The 20,698-nt window shown below is 43.9% G+C and overlaps 2 protein-coding genes across 4 annotated transcripts; both read left to right on the forward strand.

The window, feature by feature from the left end:
* The first annotated feature begins 10 nt into the window (after nucleotides 1–10).
* Nucleotides 11–4,105, forward strand: LOC135543252 (nuclear receptor subfamily 4 group A member 2-like). Of its 3 annotated transcripts, none has more exons than XM_064970390.1 (8): nucleotides 11–294; nucleotides 436–520; nucleotides 743–1,635; nucleotides 2,067–2,196; nucleotides 2,338–2,489; nucleotides 2,627–2,829; nucleotides 2,971–3,149; nucleotides 3,242–4,105. In XM_064970390.1, exons 3-8 carry the CDS (start codon nucleotides 748–750, stop codon nucleotides 3,496–3,498), a joined length of 1,809 nt encoding a protein of 602 aa, XP_064826462.1. In that variant the 5' UTR covers nucleotides 11–294; nucleotides 436–520; nucleotides 743–747; the 3' UTR covers nucleotides 3,499–4,105. The 3 variants fall into 3 exon arrangements, with proteins under 3 accessions (XP_064826462.1, XP_064826461.1, XP_064826463.1); XM_064970389.1 differs by having other exon boundaries at nucleotides 11–260; XM_064970391.1 differs by having other exon boundaries at nucleotides 11–260; nucleotides 439–520.
* Nucleotides 4,106–12,456: 8,351 nt separating this feature from the next.
* Nucleotides 12,457–20,032, forward strand: LOC135543254 (tubulin alpha chain-like). Its single transcript, XM_064970392.1, has 4 exons — nucleotides 12,457–12,593; nucleotides 17,825–18,047; nucleotides 18,198–18,346; nucleotides 18,528–20,032. The coding sequence occupies exons 1-4, from the start codon at nucleotides 12,591–12,593 to the stop codon at nucleotides 19,500–19,502; spliced, it is 1,350 nt and encodes a 449-aa protein (XP_064826464.1). The 5' UTR covers nucleotides 12,457–12,590; the 3' UTR covers nucleotides 19,503–20,032.
* The last annotated feature ends 666 nt before the right edge of the window (nucleotides 20,033–20,698 follow it).

The raw sequence follows: 20,698 nt of genomic DNA on the forward strand, positions 1-20,698 counted from the left end.
CGTGCGTTTACAGAAGTATCTGAAACATCCATCCTTGGAAGGGATTGGTGCGCGTAATGCTCGATGACGTCCAGTGTCTTTGGCACGTGGGCAGTGGTATTCCGACTCCGAGCCACATAAACAAAGGCACATTGTCAGTGTTAACCGCGGCCAGTCTAGTAGCCAGTTGGGGATGTGCATGGCCATCTGCCCGGTTCTCTTCACAATGCTACATTTGCACTTGGATATGGATACAGCGGAGAAGATGTAATCCTCTAAATGTATGTATTATGGTGCACCGGGTGACAGTTTAAGGTATTGGTTTAATTGTCTTAAAATTCACATTTTGTTTTCAACAGTATAACATTAATGTGATCAGAAAGTAATATCCTGCTTATAAATTCATATCTTTACAGGTTTGTAATTTTTGTGACCGATTTTTTTCGAATTCTTTAGCAGGGAGCAACATCGAGTGGATATTATCATAACTCCAGGAAGTGATTCGGGCATTGTGTCTTTGAAAATAGTCATACAACTGAAGGTAAGACCACAAATAATGTTGGAGACGTTGCGCCTATTATAGATGCAATGCTTTGCTGTTGCCACTTGTTCTAGAGAGTGGTGACAGAATAGGCTAATCATATAAGTCTCGTGCGCTTTTACGCAAACATTCTAATTTACGTGCAATGCATCTGCATTGGATGGGATTGTGGCTTGACAAGGAGATCGATTTTTATAATTTTGTCTCCCTCACTCATTATAGCAGCTATGCCGTGCGTCCAGGCTCAGTGCGGATCGTCGCCTCAAGGAGCTTGTCCCGCTTCGCAACAGAGCGCAAGCAGCTTCCACGCGGCTGGAGAGCACCACAGCCATAACTGCGACTTCCTAACGCCCGAGTTTGTCAAGTTTAGCATGGACCTGACCAACACAGAAATCACATCAGCCACTATCACCAATCTTCCAAATGTCGGTGTTTTCGTGGACAGCTACTGTAACAATTCGAACTATGACGTCAAACCCCCTTGTCTATTCCAAATGCCCCATCCGGGGGAGCAGTCATCCATCAAAGTTGAGGACATCCCCATGTACCACCAGCAAAGTCACCACCACCAGCCGCATCAGTCCGATGAGATGGTCACTCCCTCCGGGTCCGTTTACTACAAGCCCCCCTCTCCACACACACAGACATTCCAGAGTCCACCCAGCCATGCGTGGGATGATTCTGGATCTCTCTACAGTTTTCACCAGGACTACTTGGCGGTGGCGCACAGAATGGAGCAGCGGAAAAATGCCATATCCAGATTATCCTTGTTTTCTCTCAAGCATTCCCAAACCGGTAGTCCTTTGTCGACGTGCCAGATGAGATTTGACGGGTCCCTCCAGGTGTCCGTGAACCCGGATACCTCAGGCAGGTATCATGGCTTGGAGAGCCAGGGCATATTTGGTTCCAGCTCCCTAAGGAAACAGCACAGGGTGGGTTCCCCCTATTCGTTCCAGCTCGGTCACGGACATCACTTTATGGATAACCAAGCACCGTCGCCTCCTATCCAAGGATCACCCACCAACACCGATGCTTTATGTGCGGTGTGTGGGGACAATGCCGCCTGTCAGCACTACGGCGTGCGAACCTGCGAGGGCTGTAAGGGATTCTTCAAGGTATGTTACATTAAATATCAGCGGGGATTGTTATACATTTAGAACTAACGGTCAACTAACATTCCATTTAAATGTATTTTAATATTTAGACTACTGATTCATTGTGTTGTTTGTTGGCTCCTGATACAATCCCTTCAAAATCAATAACCGTTATCTCCTTGCCATGTCAATAGAGGACTGGGAGAGGGTAAACTTAATATTATGAGTAGCCACGGAACGATATTTACCCACTGTCTGCCTCGTCCGCTGCTATGATGCATTATGCAGCTGGGAGAGTAGGTGGAAGACTACAACGCCGTGGCTGTTCATTTCCCATGGTCAATATGCGTGGCAAACGTATTTTAATGGCTATATTTGATCAATGTATCAAAGCTTCAGGTGGCAACGCATCGAATGGCAACTAAGGTGTTCTCCTCTGTGTTTCTTCACAGCGCACTGTTCAGAAAAATGCCAAATATGTGTGTTTAGCTGGGAAAAACTGTGCAGTTGACAAACGCCGGAGAAACAGGTGCCAATACTGCCGTTTCCAGAAGTGCCTTGTCACGGGAATGGTCAAAGAAGGTAAGGTTCGTTCTAAAACGCACAACTTTACGCATTTCCTTGAAATGTATCTACACATTAATTGTAGGCAGAATGTGTTTTTCAAAGCATAATAGTAATTATTTATACAAAACAACTTCATTTATATTTTTCATTATTCAGTCGTCAGGACTGCAAGTTTAAAGGGTCGACGTGGCCGGTTACCCTCCAAACATAAAATTCAAGACCCTTTGTCACCTGTCAGCATCCTTAACGCGCTAGTGAGGGCCCATGTGGACTCCAACCCCTCATTGTCTCGACTGGACTACTCCCGAGTAAGTACGAGCCTCGGAAATGCAACCCACATCACTTTGCGCACCAATTTATTCATAAAATAAGTTTAAAAAAATACGTTTTAAAAATATACCGTTGAGCATTGGGTTTATGAGTTCAATTTAACATCACCTTCTAGTTCCAGAATAATGCTGACAGCCAAATCGACGGAGATGACACGCAACATGTGCAGCAGTTCTACGACGTCCTGACCGTCTCCATGGAGATTATCCGGGACTGGGCGCAAAAGATCCCAGGTTTTACCGATCTGCCGAGACCGGACCAAGATCTCCTATTCGAATCAGCCTTCCTGGAACTCTTCGTTCTGCGTTTGGCTTACAGGTATCTTATACAATAGCATATCAAAAATGCACCTATATAAATAGTCTTTTTACGCACAACAATTACGCGCGATAGTATCCATTTGATCTTATTGCCAAGTCGGTATCCGATTCCTAATCATGCGATGCTATCATATTACAGGTCCAACCCTGAGGAAGGGAAGCTCATCTTCTGCAACGGATTGGTTTTGCACAGGCTTCAGTGTAGGCGCGGCTTTGGAGACTGGATTGACACCATAGTGGAGTTCTCTGCAAACCTTCAAAGTATGAATATAGACGTAGCAACATTCTCCTGCATTTGCGCCCTTGCCACAGTAACAGGTAGGCTAATAAAACCCTAAGTTCTGAATCTATGCGCCTATAATGCCATTGGGTTAAGTTTTGAAACGAATTGCACCCTGTCATTGTTTCAGAGAGACATGGGCTGAAGGAGCCCAGGAAAGTAGAGGAACTTCAGAACAAGATGGTGAACTGTTTGAAAGACAAAGTGACTTTTAACGATGGAAGTGTCAGTCGACCAAATCACTTGTCAAAACTCTTGGGAAAGCTGCCTGAACTTCGCACGCTATGTACACAAGGTCTGCAGAGGATATTCTACTTGAAACTGGAAGACTTGGTCCCTCCACCTGCAATAATAGATAAGCTTTTCCTCGATACTTTGCCCTTTTAGGTGACATATATCCTGTCATCATGTCAGATAGGCGAGGTTAATATGGCCATTTTTGAGTTCCCTATATCACGCATTATGCATTTTCTCTCATATTTATTTCCATTGTTTTTGTACCTCTCTTCATAAGAGCGCTTGATCATGTTTATAGGCCTACATATCTGCATTACCAGATAAAAAAGAGACAACACAATATTTAAGATGTTTTTAATTTAAACAGAATGAAGAGTTAGACAATATTACAATATCGTCGATTTCTGAAGAACATGGATGTCTTGAACTATTTGGTCTTGCTTTGAATTGTGAGTATTTTAATTTGATAACTAACCATTTTCGATAACTATGTTGTTGTATGTAGACACTGGATAATGTATATGGAACATATATGCCTCGAACGTATACAGATTTATTTTTTATCAAATAATTTATGGGAGATGTTTTATGTAGGCTATTTCTTGTCTTGTCACACCTGGACTGTGGTTATATTGCATTTGAATTAATAACGTATACTGCTAAATAATCTAACGTTTGTAAATGTGTTCGTTATTTTGATTGGTCAGGGGCTTACAATGTCAGGTTTTTCCATTCAAAATAAAAATCATGCCGTTTATTACACTTTTAAATGAACAATTATTTATGTTGGCAATTTATAAGGATTCTGACTTTATTTTAGTTGTTGAAATATCGTCATAAATCATCAAACATGATAATGGGGAAATATGTTGTTAATATTAAATAGTAGCCTACTAAATAGTTTCCTATTTTTCTTGTACACAGATTTGTCTGACAATCATTGATTGATTAAGGACAAGTGTAACAGATGTGATTCAAATATTTGTCATTAGATGGTCAGAGGATAAATTCCAAATAACGACAATACAATTATACCAAATTGTATAACCAGACCTAATGTAAAATGTTACCTATTCTCAACATAAGTTCTTCAAAGAAATAACTGTCCTCTCCAGTGAAGTGAATGTTATAGCCTATTTTTCTACTAAGTGTGATTTCTCCGGCAACAACAAGACGAGGAAATGGTCATTCTCCTCAGTAGAGCTTGAGTTGAAGATTGACGACGTGCTCTGTTATTACACATGGATTTATCATGAACCATCATGTCAATCAATTAACAATGTTGTCAAACCGTTGTCGTTTAGCGGTTTTATAATATATGCCATTTAGCAGACGCTTTTATCCAAAGACAAATGGGTGGTCCCGGGAATCGAACCCACTACCCTGGTGTTACAAGCGCCATGTGCCACCAACTGAACGAAGAAAGATTAAATAAGACTCACGGTATGGACTGTAGGAACAAATTGCTGGAGTGTGTGATTTGACCTGCTATATAATAGTCTACATGACATTTCCAAACCAAACCCTCAGGATAGGATTGGCATTAAAGAAACATGCAAACCAATGTTTTTCAGTGTTGGCATGTAAGTAAACACACATTGTGTCCTGAACTAAGAACTAAATAGCATTATATATGTATGATTTCAGCTCCCTATATGTAGTCTTTCTTCCAGGGAACGGTTAGAAAATGCCTAGGTCTGCCCAAAATGCCCACATTGGTGGAGGGCATGTAGATGAAAATTGCAGATTTTCAAATATGACCTCTCTTCTGTCCTGGCTACAAAATGTGAACCATTGATTCTATAGGCAGTAAAAGGTCTTATAACAACGATTATACTCACAAGAGGGTTTAATAGGCTAGAGATCAATAGAAACGCTGCTCTCTGCACCGGCCTGTCATGCAGGCTGAAATGCTAAGATAAAGTAATCAATATTATCTGTGAAATGTCACATTTATGATAATGGTGTGGATGAAGAGTGGCAGGCAGGGGCCATCCCAGAAGGATGGGCTCTTGTTAGTATCAAACACCTTTCAGCCAGGCCTACAACATCATGAATGGTAAATGCGTGTGTGTAGGTGTGTGTGTGTCTGGAGGGTGTTTGGGGAAAGCAGAGGTCTTGATGTTGAAGGAGGAAGTACAATAATCAGTTATTAACCACAACCTTTTCATGACAGCTATTTTCTAGGCTTGTGTGACCCTTCAAGTGCCAATCCATGCCATTCTGGTAAGGATGATAGCTTACTTTAGGAATAAAACTCAATGGGGTTTTCTAGGGGTCTGAACACTTCTGTTGTGGTCTGTGTGGCCCACCTTGATCTCAGTGTAAAGCTGCCTTCAAAGCCCCTAAGCCCTTATCACGGCCAGCCCAGACTCCCCTGCACCCAGGCCACCGCAGAGGCCCTCCTCCATGTGTGAAAATACCCTGATTTCATCTATAGCAGATTGGGAGCTGAACATAAACAACCCAGCCTCTATCCAAGCCGATGTTCTGAGACATGAAACAAGACAAAAGTCTGGAGTGATGAATATGAGGAGCTTGATCAAGGTTAGTCAAGACATTAGAATTAGTCTTGCTTGTCAATGTTCTCAATGTTAAGGTTACAAACCCCTACAAGCATTACAGTGTATTTTCTGTGGAATTGCCCACTGGGATTTAAATTGGCTTAGCAAGCAACTTTGCATCCCTAGAGTTTCCAACAATTAAAAAGCATTACCTCACCCTGAGGACAAACCCCAATCTCAATGTGTATAGATCTTTATAGAAATCCTAGAACTGTAAAGACAACCAACGGACCAACAACCAAGGGACGGACTGGGACCAAAAATCATTCTGGACATTTCTAACACTGGACAATTTTGTCCCTTGAGGGCCCCATTACTAGCCAAATAATGATAATTTTGTGCAAAAAAATATTTATACAGGCCCACTGGGCTAAAGATGGACCAGTCCATCTGGAATTTACCAGAATTTCCCTATATCCAGTCAGACCTTGCCACGGAATAATTTTAGTTGAGAGTCAGAAGGCATCTTCAGATACTTTACAAACACAGACATCCTTACCTCTCTTATTACCACAATATTACTTTTTCTGAAGATTAATTTTCAACCAAACAGCCATGAAAGGATTTGATTATGGTTGGTAAGCAAGGAGAAGGCATAGTTTATAATTACTCTAGTGTTAATGGTTATCCAGACAATTGAAGATAATTGGAAAGGATTAAAATTACTCTTGATGGGTCAAATCCTACCTTGTAATACTTGATACACGTGAACGTTTGGGTTACCCGAGCTAATATGAAGTCAGGACACTTATATAGGACACTTGAAATATAATCACTGGATTGGACAACAGCACTTGGGGGAACTAGGGAGTATAGGATGAATACACAAGCACTTCCTGCTTGACTGTCTGGTGTAAATAGACCACTTCTTTCCAAAAATAATTATTGTTTTCAAACACTTGATGATCCGTTTCATTACAAGATACAGATTGTAATAATTACATTCATTACATGTTTGCGTACTTCAACCGATATCCTGGGACTGTGTAGCAATTAAACAAATTCTAATTAATCGTTACCCACATTTTATTTAGCAAGGTACCTGATCAAAGTGACAGGTTTTTCCACATTAGATGAATATGCATCACACAGTAAATGGAGCAGCCAACCTGCCATCCAATAGCCTCGATGTTTAATCTGATTCTCATTTTGTATCTTTGTAGTTATGCGCACACACACACACACACACGCACACACACACACACACACACACACACACACACACACACACACACACACACACACACACACACACACACACACACACACACACACACACACACACACACAAAAAAAAAAACTCCATCACAGAGAGTGGGCTGGTGTGTGTGAGGTCAAACACAGACCCAGAGTTTCTCCGTTTGTCTAATAGGAGGGCGGGTCCACAGGGAGGAGTGATTCTATTTGACCAGAGGTTGGCCAGACTGCAGGGGACACAACCTCCCATATCTCAATCTGTATGCACAGGGCAGGATTCTGACCTGGCTCCATTAGGGAGCTCACTCTGATAGCTCCTCCAACCTGCACTGCAGAGAAATCAAAAATCACATTGCCTCTGTGCTGCAGTGGAAATACTTTAGTAGCACAGCAAATCTACTTAGACCCTGTTAATTTTACATGGTCTCTCTCAGAGTGTATTATTGCACAGTGCGGGACAGATCCCCCTCCCCCAGTGTCTTCCTATAGTTAGTGGTTTAGCAGTAGGATCCTACTAGGCATTGCCTGAGGCAGGTACAAGCACTGGGGTGTTTAACTGGCTAATGTATTCTGGTCAGTTAACCACACAGACATCACTGCTAATAGGTTTTCTATCTCTCCAATGTCCAGACCAGCAGACCTGGACATGACTGTGAAGCAGTAATATCACTATGGTATTCAACCCATGGATGCTGTTCATTAGATTTAACCGTAAAAACAATGGCAACAATGAGATTTGTCAACATGACTCACGAATGGCAGGTTCAGAAATCCACAAAAAAAATGTCTGCAGTGAGAACAGCACTTTTTGTAGCTCTTTCCTGCAATCAAATGTCCCTCTAGTGGCCTCATGGGTGGAATGTTATAAATATTTTTCATAATTAAAACCTTTTTACTGCAGAAAATCCAGTGTTTTATTGGAAACAATTGTTATATTTCAGTGTTCTGTGATGGATAAAGTGTAATATTGGGATGCAAACTGAAAATGTAGTATATTTCAACTATATCTGACATAGCATAGGTGACTACTTTTTTTTAAGCCCATAACTATCAGGAATCAAGGTAAGACCCAAGTGCAGATGTTTATTGTAACCACAGGAGCAGGCAAACGACCGGACAAGGCAGGCAGGGGTCGATAATCCAGAGCAGAGGCCAAGGTACAGGATGGTAGGCAGAGGTCGATAATCCAGAGCAGAGGCCAAGGTACAGGACGGCAGGCAGAGGGTCAGGACAGGCAAAGGTCAAAATCAGGAGGACAAGCAAAAGCGTGACTAGGGAAACCCAGAACCTGAGACAAACCACTGGTAAGCTTGAACAAGCAAGACGAACTGACAACAGACACACAGAAAACACAGGTATAAATACACAGGGGATAATGGGGAAGATGGGCGACACCTGGAGGGGGGTGGAGACGAGCACAAGACAGGTGAAACAGATCAGGGCGTGACACATAACCATATGTGTGAGGTGTATACTTGCTTCAAAGTAGATTTGTTTAAGACTACCAAGAAACACTTTGTGTGGTCCTGACCCTGATTTGGCCCACTGCTGTTAAAGGTTCATTTGTCCTCTTCACAGGTAAGGCTGGAGAAGTGGGGACCCCAGGTGGTATTCAACCTATGGGTGTTGTTCTTTAGATTTAACTGGAAACCATGACAAATATAATTGTTGACAACATGACTCAGGAGTGACTGGTTCAGAAATCCACAACAACAAAAATGTCTGCAGTGAGACCAGCACTATTTCTAACGCTTTGCCTGTTACAAGAACACACAAAACTTCTTGGGAGGAATCTGCCCATAAGCAATATGTACTCTAAGAAAAAAGGGTTCCAAATGGGTTCTTGGCTGTCCCAATAGGAGAACCCATTTTGTTTCCAGGTAGAACTCTTTTTGGTTCCAGACAGAATTCTTGGGTTCCATGTAAAACCCTCTGGGGAAAGGGTTCTACATGGAACCCAATAGGATTCTAGTTGGAACCAAAAGGGTTCTACCTGGAATCAAAAAGGTATCTTCAAAGGGTTTTTCTATGAGTGTAGTCACAGCATGAGATGAAGACTGGGAATCAAAGAGCTTTACCTGGTTGGTCTGTTTCAGCATCTGTATCTGCAGGTAAATGATTCCACATGTATGAAATGATGAACTTGGAACTGGGTGCCCTCTTATCATAGGACAAATATGTGCCCCATCTTCTTCTCTTGAAGCTTTTGGGCCTATACATTGACCTTTGACATATGAACCCTACACTGGGGATCTTGTTTTCTCATCCTCTCTTCCTGGTTAGATAGAGGTGGTGGCTTGAAAGTGGTTGCTGATGCTTAAAAATACATGGATGCTATTTCTGCTTTGAGAGAATATATACAGAAAGAATACACTGAGATGCAGAAGAAACCTCAGATGTAAATGTAAAATAACAGCAGACAGGCCCTTTAGTAAAAGAACACTGTCAGTGATTGACATGGCACACAATGGTACCAATATGGGACATCAGTTTACACTCACATTCATGTTCTAGACATCAGTTTACACTCACATTCATGTTCTAGACATCAGTTTACACTCACATTCATGTTCTAGACATCAGTTTACACTCACATTCATGTTGTAGACATCAGTTTACACTCACATTCATGTTGTAGACATCAGTTTACACTCACATTCATGTTGTAGACATCAGTTTACACTCACATTCATGTTGTAGACATCAGTTTACGTTCACATTCATGTTGATCAGTAATCAATTCACTATTTTGTGGACATCAGTTTAAATCAATTCATTTGATCTAATCAATGTCCTAGATGCTGTAAAAAACATTTTCTTGCTATAGATGCTACAAACCACCATACCAGCATATACAAAATGCTTTATAGACAAATGCTATATTAAAGAAAGAAAATAGAAAGAAACTTGTTTAAACCATTAGCCGGTGGGTTAGGGTTTAAAAAAAATAGCCAGCAGGTTAGAGTTTAATCACATGGCCAGTGGGTTAGAGTTTAATCACATGGCCAGTGGGTTAGAGTTTAATCACATGGCCAGTGGGTTAGAGTTTAATCACATGGCCAGTGGGTTAGAGTTTAATCACATGGCCAGTGGGTTAGAGTTTAATCACATGGCCAGTGGGTTAGAGTTTAATCACATGGCCAGTGGGTTAGTTTAATCCATGTGGGTTAGAGTTTAATCACATGGCCAGTGGGTTAGGCCAGTGGGTTAGTTTAATCACATGGCCAGTGGGTTAGAGTTTAATCACAAGGCCAGTGGGTTAGAGTTTAATCACATGGCCAGTGGGTTAGAGTTTAATCACATGGCCAGTGGGTTAGAGTTTAATCACATGGCCAGTGGGTTAGTTTAATCACATGGCCAGTGGGTTAGAGTTTAATCACAAGGCCAGTGGGTTAGAGTTTAAACATATGGCCAGTGGGTTAGGGTTCAAATCCATGGCCAGTGGGTTAGGGTTCAAATCCACGGCCAGTGGGTTAGGGTTTAAACCCACGGCCAGTGGGTTAGAGTTTAAACCCACGGCCAGTGGGTTAGAGTTTAAACCCACGGCCAGTGGGTTAGAGTTTACACCCACGGCCAGTGGGTTAGAGTTTACACCCACGGCCAGTGGGTTAGAGTTTACACCCACGGCCAGTGGGTTACACCAGGCCAGTGGGTTAGAGTTTACCCACGGCCAGTGGGTTAGAGTTTACCCACGGCCAGTGGGTTAGAGTTTACACCCACGGCCAGTGGGTTAGAGTTTAAACCCACGGCCAGTGGGTTAGAGTTTAAACCCACGGCCAGTGGGTTAGAGTTTAAACCCACGGCCAGTGGGTTAGGGTTTAAACCCACGGCCAGTGGGTTAGAGTTTAAACACATCGCCAGTGGGTTAGGCCAGTGGGTTTAAACCCACGGCCAGTGGGTTAGAGTTTAAACCCACGGCCAGTGGGTTAGAGTTTAAACACACGGCCAGTGGGTTAGGGTTTAAACCCACGGCCAGTGGGTTAGAGTTTAAACACATGGCCAGTGGGTTAGGGTTTAATCACAAGGCCAGTGGGTTAGGGTTTAAACCCATGACCAGTGGGTTAGAGTTTAAACCCATGGCCAGTGGGTTAGAGTTTAATCACATATGGCCAGTGGGTTAGAGTTTAAACCCAGTACATAAGATAAGGGGAAAGAAATCCTTAGCCCCATAGTGTCCACTGTAGGAGGGAAAAACGATGCACATGAAATAGATTTTGATCTATCGTTCCGTCTATCTCAAAATACAGGGGGGGGTCGGATGAAGAGCCTGTCTGGAGGAATTCAGGCCCTGTTTGAGGATTATAACTTTTTCATTCATCGCCAAAAGCCTGAGAGAAGGTCCTCCAATGCCTCATGGGCCAGGGGCCGGGGTCTATAGTACAGCTAACCACTTAGATAGGAGAGATAAAACTGAGTTCAACTGCAACAAAGTTAAAGTATTAAAAAGTATATCCTCTCAACTTTCATTTATTAACCACAAAAACAGATGTTACTGAATTCAAAACTGCCACCTTGTTCATGCACAGAAAGACGGCTCCAAAAATTGTCCCTTAGACACAGAACTAGGATAATTTTACTCTCCTCGATTCCCAATGGAGAAATTAGGGAGGAAAATGCATACCTGGGACAACGTTGACCTATTTTGTTGCAGACAGAAGAGCGTCTTCGTCATGGTCAGGACAACAAGCAGATCACTAGACAAGTCTGACATCTAGTGGCGAACAAGGAGCAACAAAACCCGAAGGCAGTTAATTGCGCAAAGACAGAGAGGAAGAGGTGAAGCGAGAGGATTACTCTGCCCAAACTCTGTCCACGTGTAATAAGCCCTTTTTTGTATTGGGGGGGGGGGGTCTATAAGCGAGTGTTGAATTACGTGAGGCTTACTTGGTAGAATAGAGTTTCGTAATGTTTAGACTGTACTGATTTAAGTGGATGCACGTGCCATTCCGGCAACAATTTAGTTGTGCCTGTTGGTCATGAGCCCTCTCGTTGACTAGAATGGTCTCGCCTGCCTTCAATCACTGGGGAAATGTAATTACATTGTTAGAGCGGTCACTCGGCTATCTTGTCAATGTAATATATCGTCTTTGGTACAGTTTTCCTTTTCTGTCCTGTACTTTCCTACCTAGCCTGAGGTCTAATCTGTGTATGGAGGAGTTCGTTTTGCATAGCCCGGTGACTAGGGATATCAGTTAAGGGCCAATGGAATAGTCTAAAATATCCAACTACGCCTACTTAGAATGGTCTAAAATAACCAACTCCGTCTAACCGGAGCACCGGGCCATGTGAAACGAACTCGACCTATGAGAGAAGAGGGAGTGTCCAAAACTCCACCCCCGCCCTTCGCAGTTTATAAAAACAGATTACAGTAACACACGCAGTTAAAACATACTCACGGAGACCCCATTATAGGTTCACTGTGAGAGGTTATACCACCAACACTTTTATTTTTCTACGGAAACGAAGACAAACAGAATCAAAATGGTGAGACCTTTATTTTTTTCAACATTGCCTTCGACGCATAGGTTGTAATAATGTAAAGGTTGAGATGTATGAATTAGGCTACATTTCTAATGTTTTTTTAGTCTATCCTGTATAGTAATGTTTATGTTATCTATAATACTTGTAGGTACAGCCTACGCTACGGCTCACCTGTTTTTAAATAATATTATTTTGTTCTGATAACATGGTGCGTCATTATAGGAGTATCCATTTTGCTGCGCGTTCAATTTAGCCCGCCGTTTTGCTTTTCAATTAAAACACGACTGGCGCAGTAGAAAACTATTACTAGAATTCATTTAATTATTAAATTGCGTCACATGAGCCTTAATTGTCCTATTTCATAATAATGACTCAGTTCACAGGTATCTGCATTTACTATCAAGTTGTCATTTGGCGCTTGAAGCAGCCTCCTGCCATTTTGAATGGTTAAAGGAGTTGCCCGTTTCCATATAGTGGCCGTGGGGCCAGTGTGGTTATGGGTGTGTTTATTTGCTCTGCTGGCTTTAAATGCTGATGTGGCTCCCACGGGTCCGTGTGTATTCTGAAGGGTGACTGTAGGTCTAGTCAGCTACTGTTCCTGTTGCTCTAGTCTACTGCGCAAAACTGGGAACGTTCTCTCTATGTAGTGCTATTCAGTCCGAACAAATGCCAACGACTACTAATGAACCACAGATCCACCATCTTTTGGAATATGGCAGATTACATCCACAATGAGTTTAAAAAAAAGATTCACTGTAATAAGTAACATTTTCCCACCAAGTTGGCACATAGATGTTTTTAGGACATGGCTCACATTTGTATTACCTCACATCCTGCCCATGTGATTAATCATAAAATATATCAAGGAATTCGACTTAGACCTCTCAGAAATCTTGTGACTATGCATACATGCTTAGTCTTGATGGGGTAACCTTCAGTAATCTGACCTGAACGGGAAATCTGAGGTTAGGAGTGACGCAGAGCCCAATGGATCAGCATTTCAGACTAGCACATGGCAGACTGTCTGATCGAGAGGTTAAGGTCTATACTACTAAATGTGGGTGAAAGAGCCTTTATGATCCATTCCAGTTCATGTACTACTCAGGTCATAATGCGGTGTCTTGATTTGCCTGTTCTTGATTTTCCTCTTTACTACAGATTACCATGGCATGTGGGAGTTTCTTTTGACACCTGCCATCTAATTTGAATGTTATGAAAGGAGAGGCTATTTGTTTGGGTGTGAATTCCAAGCCATATGTCTTCCCGCATAACACAAGGCCCTCTTTGCACTTTTAAAAACACCATAGGGGACAGAACAGGAAGCTGGAGGGGGGTTGCTTACTAGCTACTGAACAGGCCACAAGCGGTTGGTCCATCAGCCATGCTGGTGCCAAGTGTCTCAGCGGACTTGCAGTTGCACAAACAATTTGTTAATCTAGACTGTACTCTACGGTCTACCGCCATACCGAGTTCAAAATACAGGAAATGAATACCATAACCTAGCATGTACCTGACTGGCCTATCTGGTAACATTAACATAAATGGCTTATTATATCATGCGCAAACAGTCACTGAATCAGCAAGCTATCACAGTTACACACGGGCCTGCACTAGACTCGCCTACAAGGTTTCAAGTGTGTGGTTTAGCAAATCAGGGCAACCCCTGACAAATGCAACAGGGTGGAGGTTAGTTTCTTACATCTGGTATGAACTAGGGACTGCCTGAACATCAACTCTGACTGAACTAGAGGTTCAGGACACCATGTGGTTGTTCCCACAGAAAGGGGTCAGTGGAGTAGAATGGGGTCTGGCGGGGCTACATACAGTGGGGGGATGGAGTCATGATTGACACCTCCCTTTAAATAGCTGGCTGCAGTGCTGACCTAGCTGTCATGCCTAAACTAGGCACACACTCACATCCCTGTCACCACCCCTCCCCCACATCCACCCTACCCAGCTTGTTCTGTCAAACTAGGAGGCTGGAGAAATGGCTGACAGTTGTGGCCCCAGTCTCTACATGAGTGGAGTCATACCAGTAGTACATTATGTGTGGAGGGGTGTAGCAACATGCAGGTGTAAGACCTTTATGTCACGAGGACCTCCCTGTAGTAGATTCAGATCTGGAGGGAAGTGAGGTTTTCTAACGTTTCCTTCACATCCTCTTACTATACTGGAAAAAATAATTTACAAAGTTACAGTTCATAAAAGGAAGTCCTATTCCCATTATGTGGATTCTTCCATTTAAATTGCCCTTGATACTACTGAAAGTTAAACCTAGCTTAAGGGGAAATGATTCTACCAGAGGGCAAAGCCTAGTTGGCTGGTGTCTGTTCTCCTGTTACTGTGGCAGGTGGTCTTGTTTATAGCTGGGCCTTTGCAAATCAAAACGCTCTGATTCATAAGTACTGCCAACACATACAACCACACAACATTCCCAGACTCGTCCTCTTGGCATGTTTATTTTTATTTTTTATTTTACCTTTATTTTACTAGGCAAGTCAGTTAAGAACAAATTCTTATTTTCAATGACGGCCTAGGAACAGTGGGTTAACTGCCTGTTCAGGGGCAGAACGACAGATTTTGTACCTTGTCAGCTTGGGGATTTGAACTTGCAACCTTTCGGTTACTAGTCCAACGCTCTAACCACTAGTCTACCCTGCCGCCCCAATGTCACTGTCTCGTGAACTTATCTTCCTTGACTTTCTCGTTTCTCTTGAATGTCTCGCTTCCATCTCTGTCTTGTCAGCCAGTTTGGACAGACTGGTGTGTGTATGTAGCCAGCTCTGCCTCTGGTGTGCTGCGATTCAGAAATGATACGCTTGTTATTATCAGCTTCACTCATCCTTGGTGGTGCTTTCCCCTCGGCCTGTTCTCTGGAAATACTTCATTAGGGTGTGGAGGGCCTTTTGGCCTTGACGCAGACTCGTCAGCTCCTGTTAGCATTGTCGCTACTCGCTAGCTCAATGACTCGCTGAAGGGGTAGCCACTTTCCAGACCTCCCAGTTCAGCCTGGATTCTAGTGATGTCTTATCAGACCTTGTTTCCTTGCGAAGCTGTAATGTTAAACAAACTCACATAATTGTATAATCTCTAATGACCTCTGTCCAAGTTGGCATTCCTGTGTGTGTGTGTCAATCTAGTGGCATCCTCTCCTCAGGGGTGTGGTGCCTAAATCACAGGAAGAGTAGGAGAGGAGAGTATAAGGAGAGTAGGCTGTAATGGACTATTGGGATGCACAATGTGGTAACACATTCAGCATGGCTGTTTTGCTAATGCTATAAGAGTCTAATCGACTGGATGGTGTCACTGCAGTCTAGCCTCAACTATCCTGCCGTCTGCCAATACTGCATTGCAAAATTGACTCATTTCTCACACGCACACCTTCTGTTTGGTCCTTAGTGAATATAGATATCAAGTGCCGCCTTCTCTATAAAATGTGTACACTACATGACCAAGTATGTGGACACCTGCTCTTTGAACATCTCAATCCAAAATCCTAGGCATTTAAATGGAGTAGGTCCACCCTTTGCTGCTCAACAGCCTCCACTCTAAGAAAGGCTTTCCACTAGGTGTTGGAACATTGCTGCGGCGACTTGCTTCCTTTCAGCTACGAGCATTTGTGAGGTCGGGCACTGATGTTGGGCAATTAGGCCTGGCTTGCAGTCAGTGTTCCAATTCAGCCCAAAGGTGTTCGATGGGGTTGAGGTCAGGGCTCTGTGCAGGCCAGTCAAGTTCTGCCACACCGATCTCGACAAACCATTTCTGTTTGTACCTCGCTTTGTGCACAAGGGCATTGTCATGCTGAAACAGGAAAGGGCCTTCCCTAAACTGTTGCCACAAAGTTGGAAGCACAGAATCGTCTAGAATGTCAATGTATAGTTAAGATTTCCCTTCACTGGAACTAAGGGGCCTAGTCCAACCGGTGAAACGGCCCCAGACTAAAGTCACTGAGCTCTTCGGTAAGACCAATGTTTGTCTATGGAGATTGTATGGCTGTGTTCGATTTTATTAACCTGTCAGCAACTGGTGTGGCAAAAATAGCCGAATCCACCAATCTGAAGGGGTGTCCAGACTCCTGTGTAAATGCAGTTGGTGTACAAAACATTAGGAACACCTTTTTTATAATTGTTCCACCTTTTGCCCTCAGAACAGCCTCAATTCGTCAGGGCATAGACTCTACAAGGTATCAAGCGTTCCATACTGGTCCATGTTGACTCCAATGCTTCCCACAGTTGTCAAGTTGGCTGGATGTCCTTTGGGTAGTGGATCATTCTTTATACACATACGTTGAAGTGCTTGACACAACCCGGTGTGCCTGGCATCTACTATCATACCAGTGTCATCAATAAGGGATCATAGCTTTCATCTGGTCAGTCTGTCATGGAAAGAGCAGGTGTTCTTAATGTTTTGTACAGTGTAGATCAGTTACATGGTTCAGACGTGGTTAATGGCTATGTCAATACCGGTAGTCACACACTGAGACGTGGCTAGGCTTCTGAGACGGTAGCTGCATACAGTTCAGTACTAAAGTAGGTCAGATCCACTCACTGCAGAGTTGGCTAAGCCATGCTAGGAAGTTTAGTCATCGTCCCGTTTCACCACACTGCAAACAAATTGGGTCACCATGCAAATATACATACGACTCATAACTTTGGCTCATAACTCCGGTGGCTTGTCTTTAACTAGCTAGATCATGCCGCCCACTGTTTTCAGGCTCACCTGTCCTTTGTCACTCAGACATGGGCAGGTTAGGTTTGTTTCCTCTGTTAGTGTAGAGCAGTGGTTCCCAACCTTTTTCTGTTATTGTACCACCAACTGAATTTTGCCCTGCCAGACGTACCCTCTCATGTGCATTCTATCAGTAACCTTATGGTCTCATGAGTCTTCTCAAGTACCCTCTGTGTATCGGCATAGCGCCCCCAGGGAACCTAGTACCCCTGGTTGGGAACCACTAGTGTTAGTGCTGCCACTTGGTGGTGAGAAACCGCAGATAAACAAGTGCTAAAATGGTTGCCCAAATCCTTAATCGTCCTCAGACTCCTATGCACTGAGTGGTTTGGAGGGGTGCTCCACTGGCTCCATTTATCATTGGCGACATTGACATCCAAGTGTTCCTCCATCCAGTGCAGACTGCTGTCAAATCATCGGCTCTTTGTGTAGTCAATGTTTTGTACCTGTTCAAAGAAACCATAAGCTAATTGTTTGACTAACCCTATATTTCCCGGTCTCTCCAGCGTGAGTGTATCTCTGTGCATGTGGGTCAGGCTGGAGTCCAGATGGGCAACACCTGTTGGGAGCTGTACTGCCTGGAGCACGGGATCCAGCCGGATGGCACCATGCCTAACAACAAGGCGGTCGGTAGCACTGACGACTCCTTCACCACGTTCTTCAGCGCCACGGGCATCGGGAAATACGTGCCCCGCGCCATCTTTGTAGACCTGGAGCCCACTGTCATTGGTGAGTATTGGAGGGATCTGGCAGAGAAAATCCACTGACTGATTGACACTGGGAATGTGTAGGAAGAGGTCTTCATCAATATGGTGGTACAGTTCAAAACAAGCATCAAGACCAGACTAATTAACCCTAGTCTGTTCCCTTTTCTCTCAGATGAGGTGCGGACAGGTACGTACCGCCAGCTGTTTCACCCCGAGCAGCTGATCTCAGGGAAGGAGGACGCAGCCAATAACTATGCCCGTGGCCACTACACTATCGGCAAGGAGATCATCGACCAAGTGCTGGACAGGATCCGTAAACTGGTGAGAGAAACTCAGATTTGATAGATTCAATGGTGATATTAGGATGACAAATGGGTTTCTCATTAATATTTTATCAGAAAGGGTTTTTGCTTTGGCTTGAATATATCTAGCCTGAATGTGTCTTATCAGAGCTTGGACTTTCCTTCTAGAAAACATGTTGATGATTTTTCTGTCTTGACAGGCTGACCAGTGCACGGGGCTCCAAGGTTTCTTGGTCTTCCACAGCTTCGGCGGAGGTACCGGGTCTGGTTTCACCTCGCTGCTCATGGAGCGTCTGTCAGTCGACTTCGGGAAGAAGTCCAAGCTGGAGTTTGCCATATACCCTGCTCCCCAGGTGTCCACAGCTGTGGTGGAGCCCTACAACTCCATCCTGACCACCCACACCACCCTAGAGCACTCTGACTGTGCCTTCATGGTCGACAATGAGGCCATCTACGACATCTGCCGTAGAAACCTGGACATTGAGCGCCCTTCTTACACCAACCTCAACAGGCTCATCAGCCAGATTGTCTCCTCCATCACCGCCTCTCTCCGCTTCGATGGTGCCCTTAACGTGGACCTGACAGAGTTCCAGACCAACCTGGTGCCTTACCCCCGCATCCACTTCCCCCTGGCCACCTATGCCCCTGTCATCTCAGCCGAGAAGGCCTACCACGAGCAGCTTTCTGTGGCTGAGATCACCAACTCCTGCTTTGAGCCTGCCAACCAGATGGTGAAGTGCGACCCTCGCCACGGTAAGTACATGGCGTGCTGCCTGCTGTACCGCGGAGACGTGGTGCCCAAGGATGTCAACGTGGCCATCGGCAACATCAAGACAAAGCGAAGCATCCAGTTCGTGGACTGGTGCCCTACAGGTTTCAAAGTGGGCATCAACTACCAGCCACCCACTGTGGTGCCAGGGGGTGACCTGGCCAAGGTCCAGAGAGCTGTGTGCATGTTGAGCAACACCACAGCCATCGCTGAGGCCTGGGCGCGTCTCGACCACAAGTTTGACCTGATGTATGCCAAGCGGGCATTCGTGCACTGGTACGTGGGTGAGGGCATGGAGGAGGGAGAGTTCTCTGAGGCCAGGGAAGACATGGCTGCCCTGGAGAAGGACTATGAAGAGGTCGGAATCGACTCATTTGAGGAGGACGAGGAGGGAGAGGAGTATTAGGAGAAGAGTTCAAAGGAGGGATATGTCCTCGGTCGGCTTACGTATCACTGAGAGATAGAACTGCCTTTACTTAACCATGAAGTGGGGAACGGCCTGCTCCTTCCCTTGTCGAAAGTCATCAATCGTGTTTTCTTCACCAAAGACCCCACATCCATCCATGTCTGACACTATTTTCCCAGGTTGACTATGGAACCATGCAGAACCTTGAAGATTAAGCTGTCTCCATAAAAATGTTTCCTTTAAGTTCATGGTACTTCTGTGTGTTCAGATCTATCCTAAACACTAAAGTTACTGCCAATCAGAAAACAAACTAGCCAACTAAACCCCATGGTGTTGGGTCTTAATGAATGTAATTCAGTAACAGTCTTGGAGGATTATTTTGCATTGCATGTTAAGTTACCCCAAAATAATTTATTGGTTTTATCCCTACAGATTGTATTTTTGCCATGTCTTATTTTAAGAGTTATCACATCAGGTTACTGTTGTGGCTGTATCCCCTCCTTTGTAAATAAAGTTGTATCTCAGTTAAACCTGTGTTCACCTCTTTCAATGGTTATAATCAATCACAACTGCCTCCAGTCCTGACCCGAGGTTTCATTGTAATTTGTCTAAATGACTTAAACGGCCATAAAACATCGGTCTGTGCAATCGGCCACACAAATGGCCGTGTAAGTAGCAGAGAATTCTTGGGATATAAATGCAGCCGCAGGGTGCCTTGAAAAACAAGTTTATGGTCAGGTAACTCTGTCTTAATTGCATACTCCTGTGGACTGGCAAGCCCCATTGGATGAGAAAGCCAGGGGTCTGTCCCTTCTGACCTTCTCAATGTGTTTTGAGAAGGTGAGAAACAAGGATAACCTGTAGTGTTGACTAATGTGGAAGGATTGGCCCCATAATGTGAAACTAGTTTATTTAGATTGTTACAGAATAGCCTAAAGGTGACAAGTGCTGAATCGAGAAGTTTAATTCGGCCCAAAATCTGTCCCCGGAATTAAGCCCACAAAGTGAGGACTTTTGTATGGAGGTCAATGAGTACAGTTTGTTCAAAACAGTAAAATAATTTGCTACGTGAGGCTTATTTGATCGAATAGAAATGTCGTTAGGTTGTTACGAATGCACATGTGTGGACGCAAAATGCTTCAAAATATGTCACATGCTTCATAAACAGGTGTAGAGTACACGTAGCACTAGACCAA

The sequence above is a fragment of the Oncorhynchus masou genome, chromosome 7, assembly GCF_036934945.1.
Source record: "Oncorhynchus masou masou isolate Uvic2021 chromosome 7, UVic_Omas_1.1, whole genome shotgun sequence".
In the NCBI taxonomy this organism is placed as follows: Eukaryota; Metazoa; Chordata; class Actinopteri; order Salmoniformes; family Salmonidae; genus Oncorhynchus; species Oncorhynchus masou.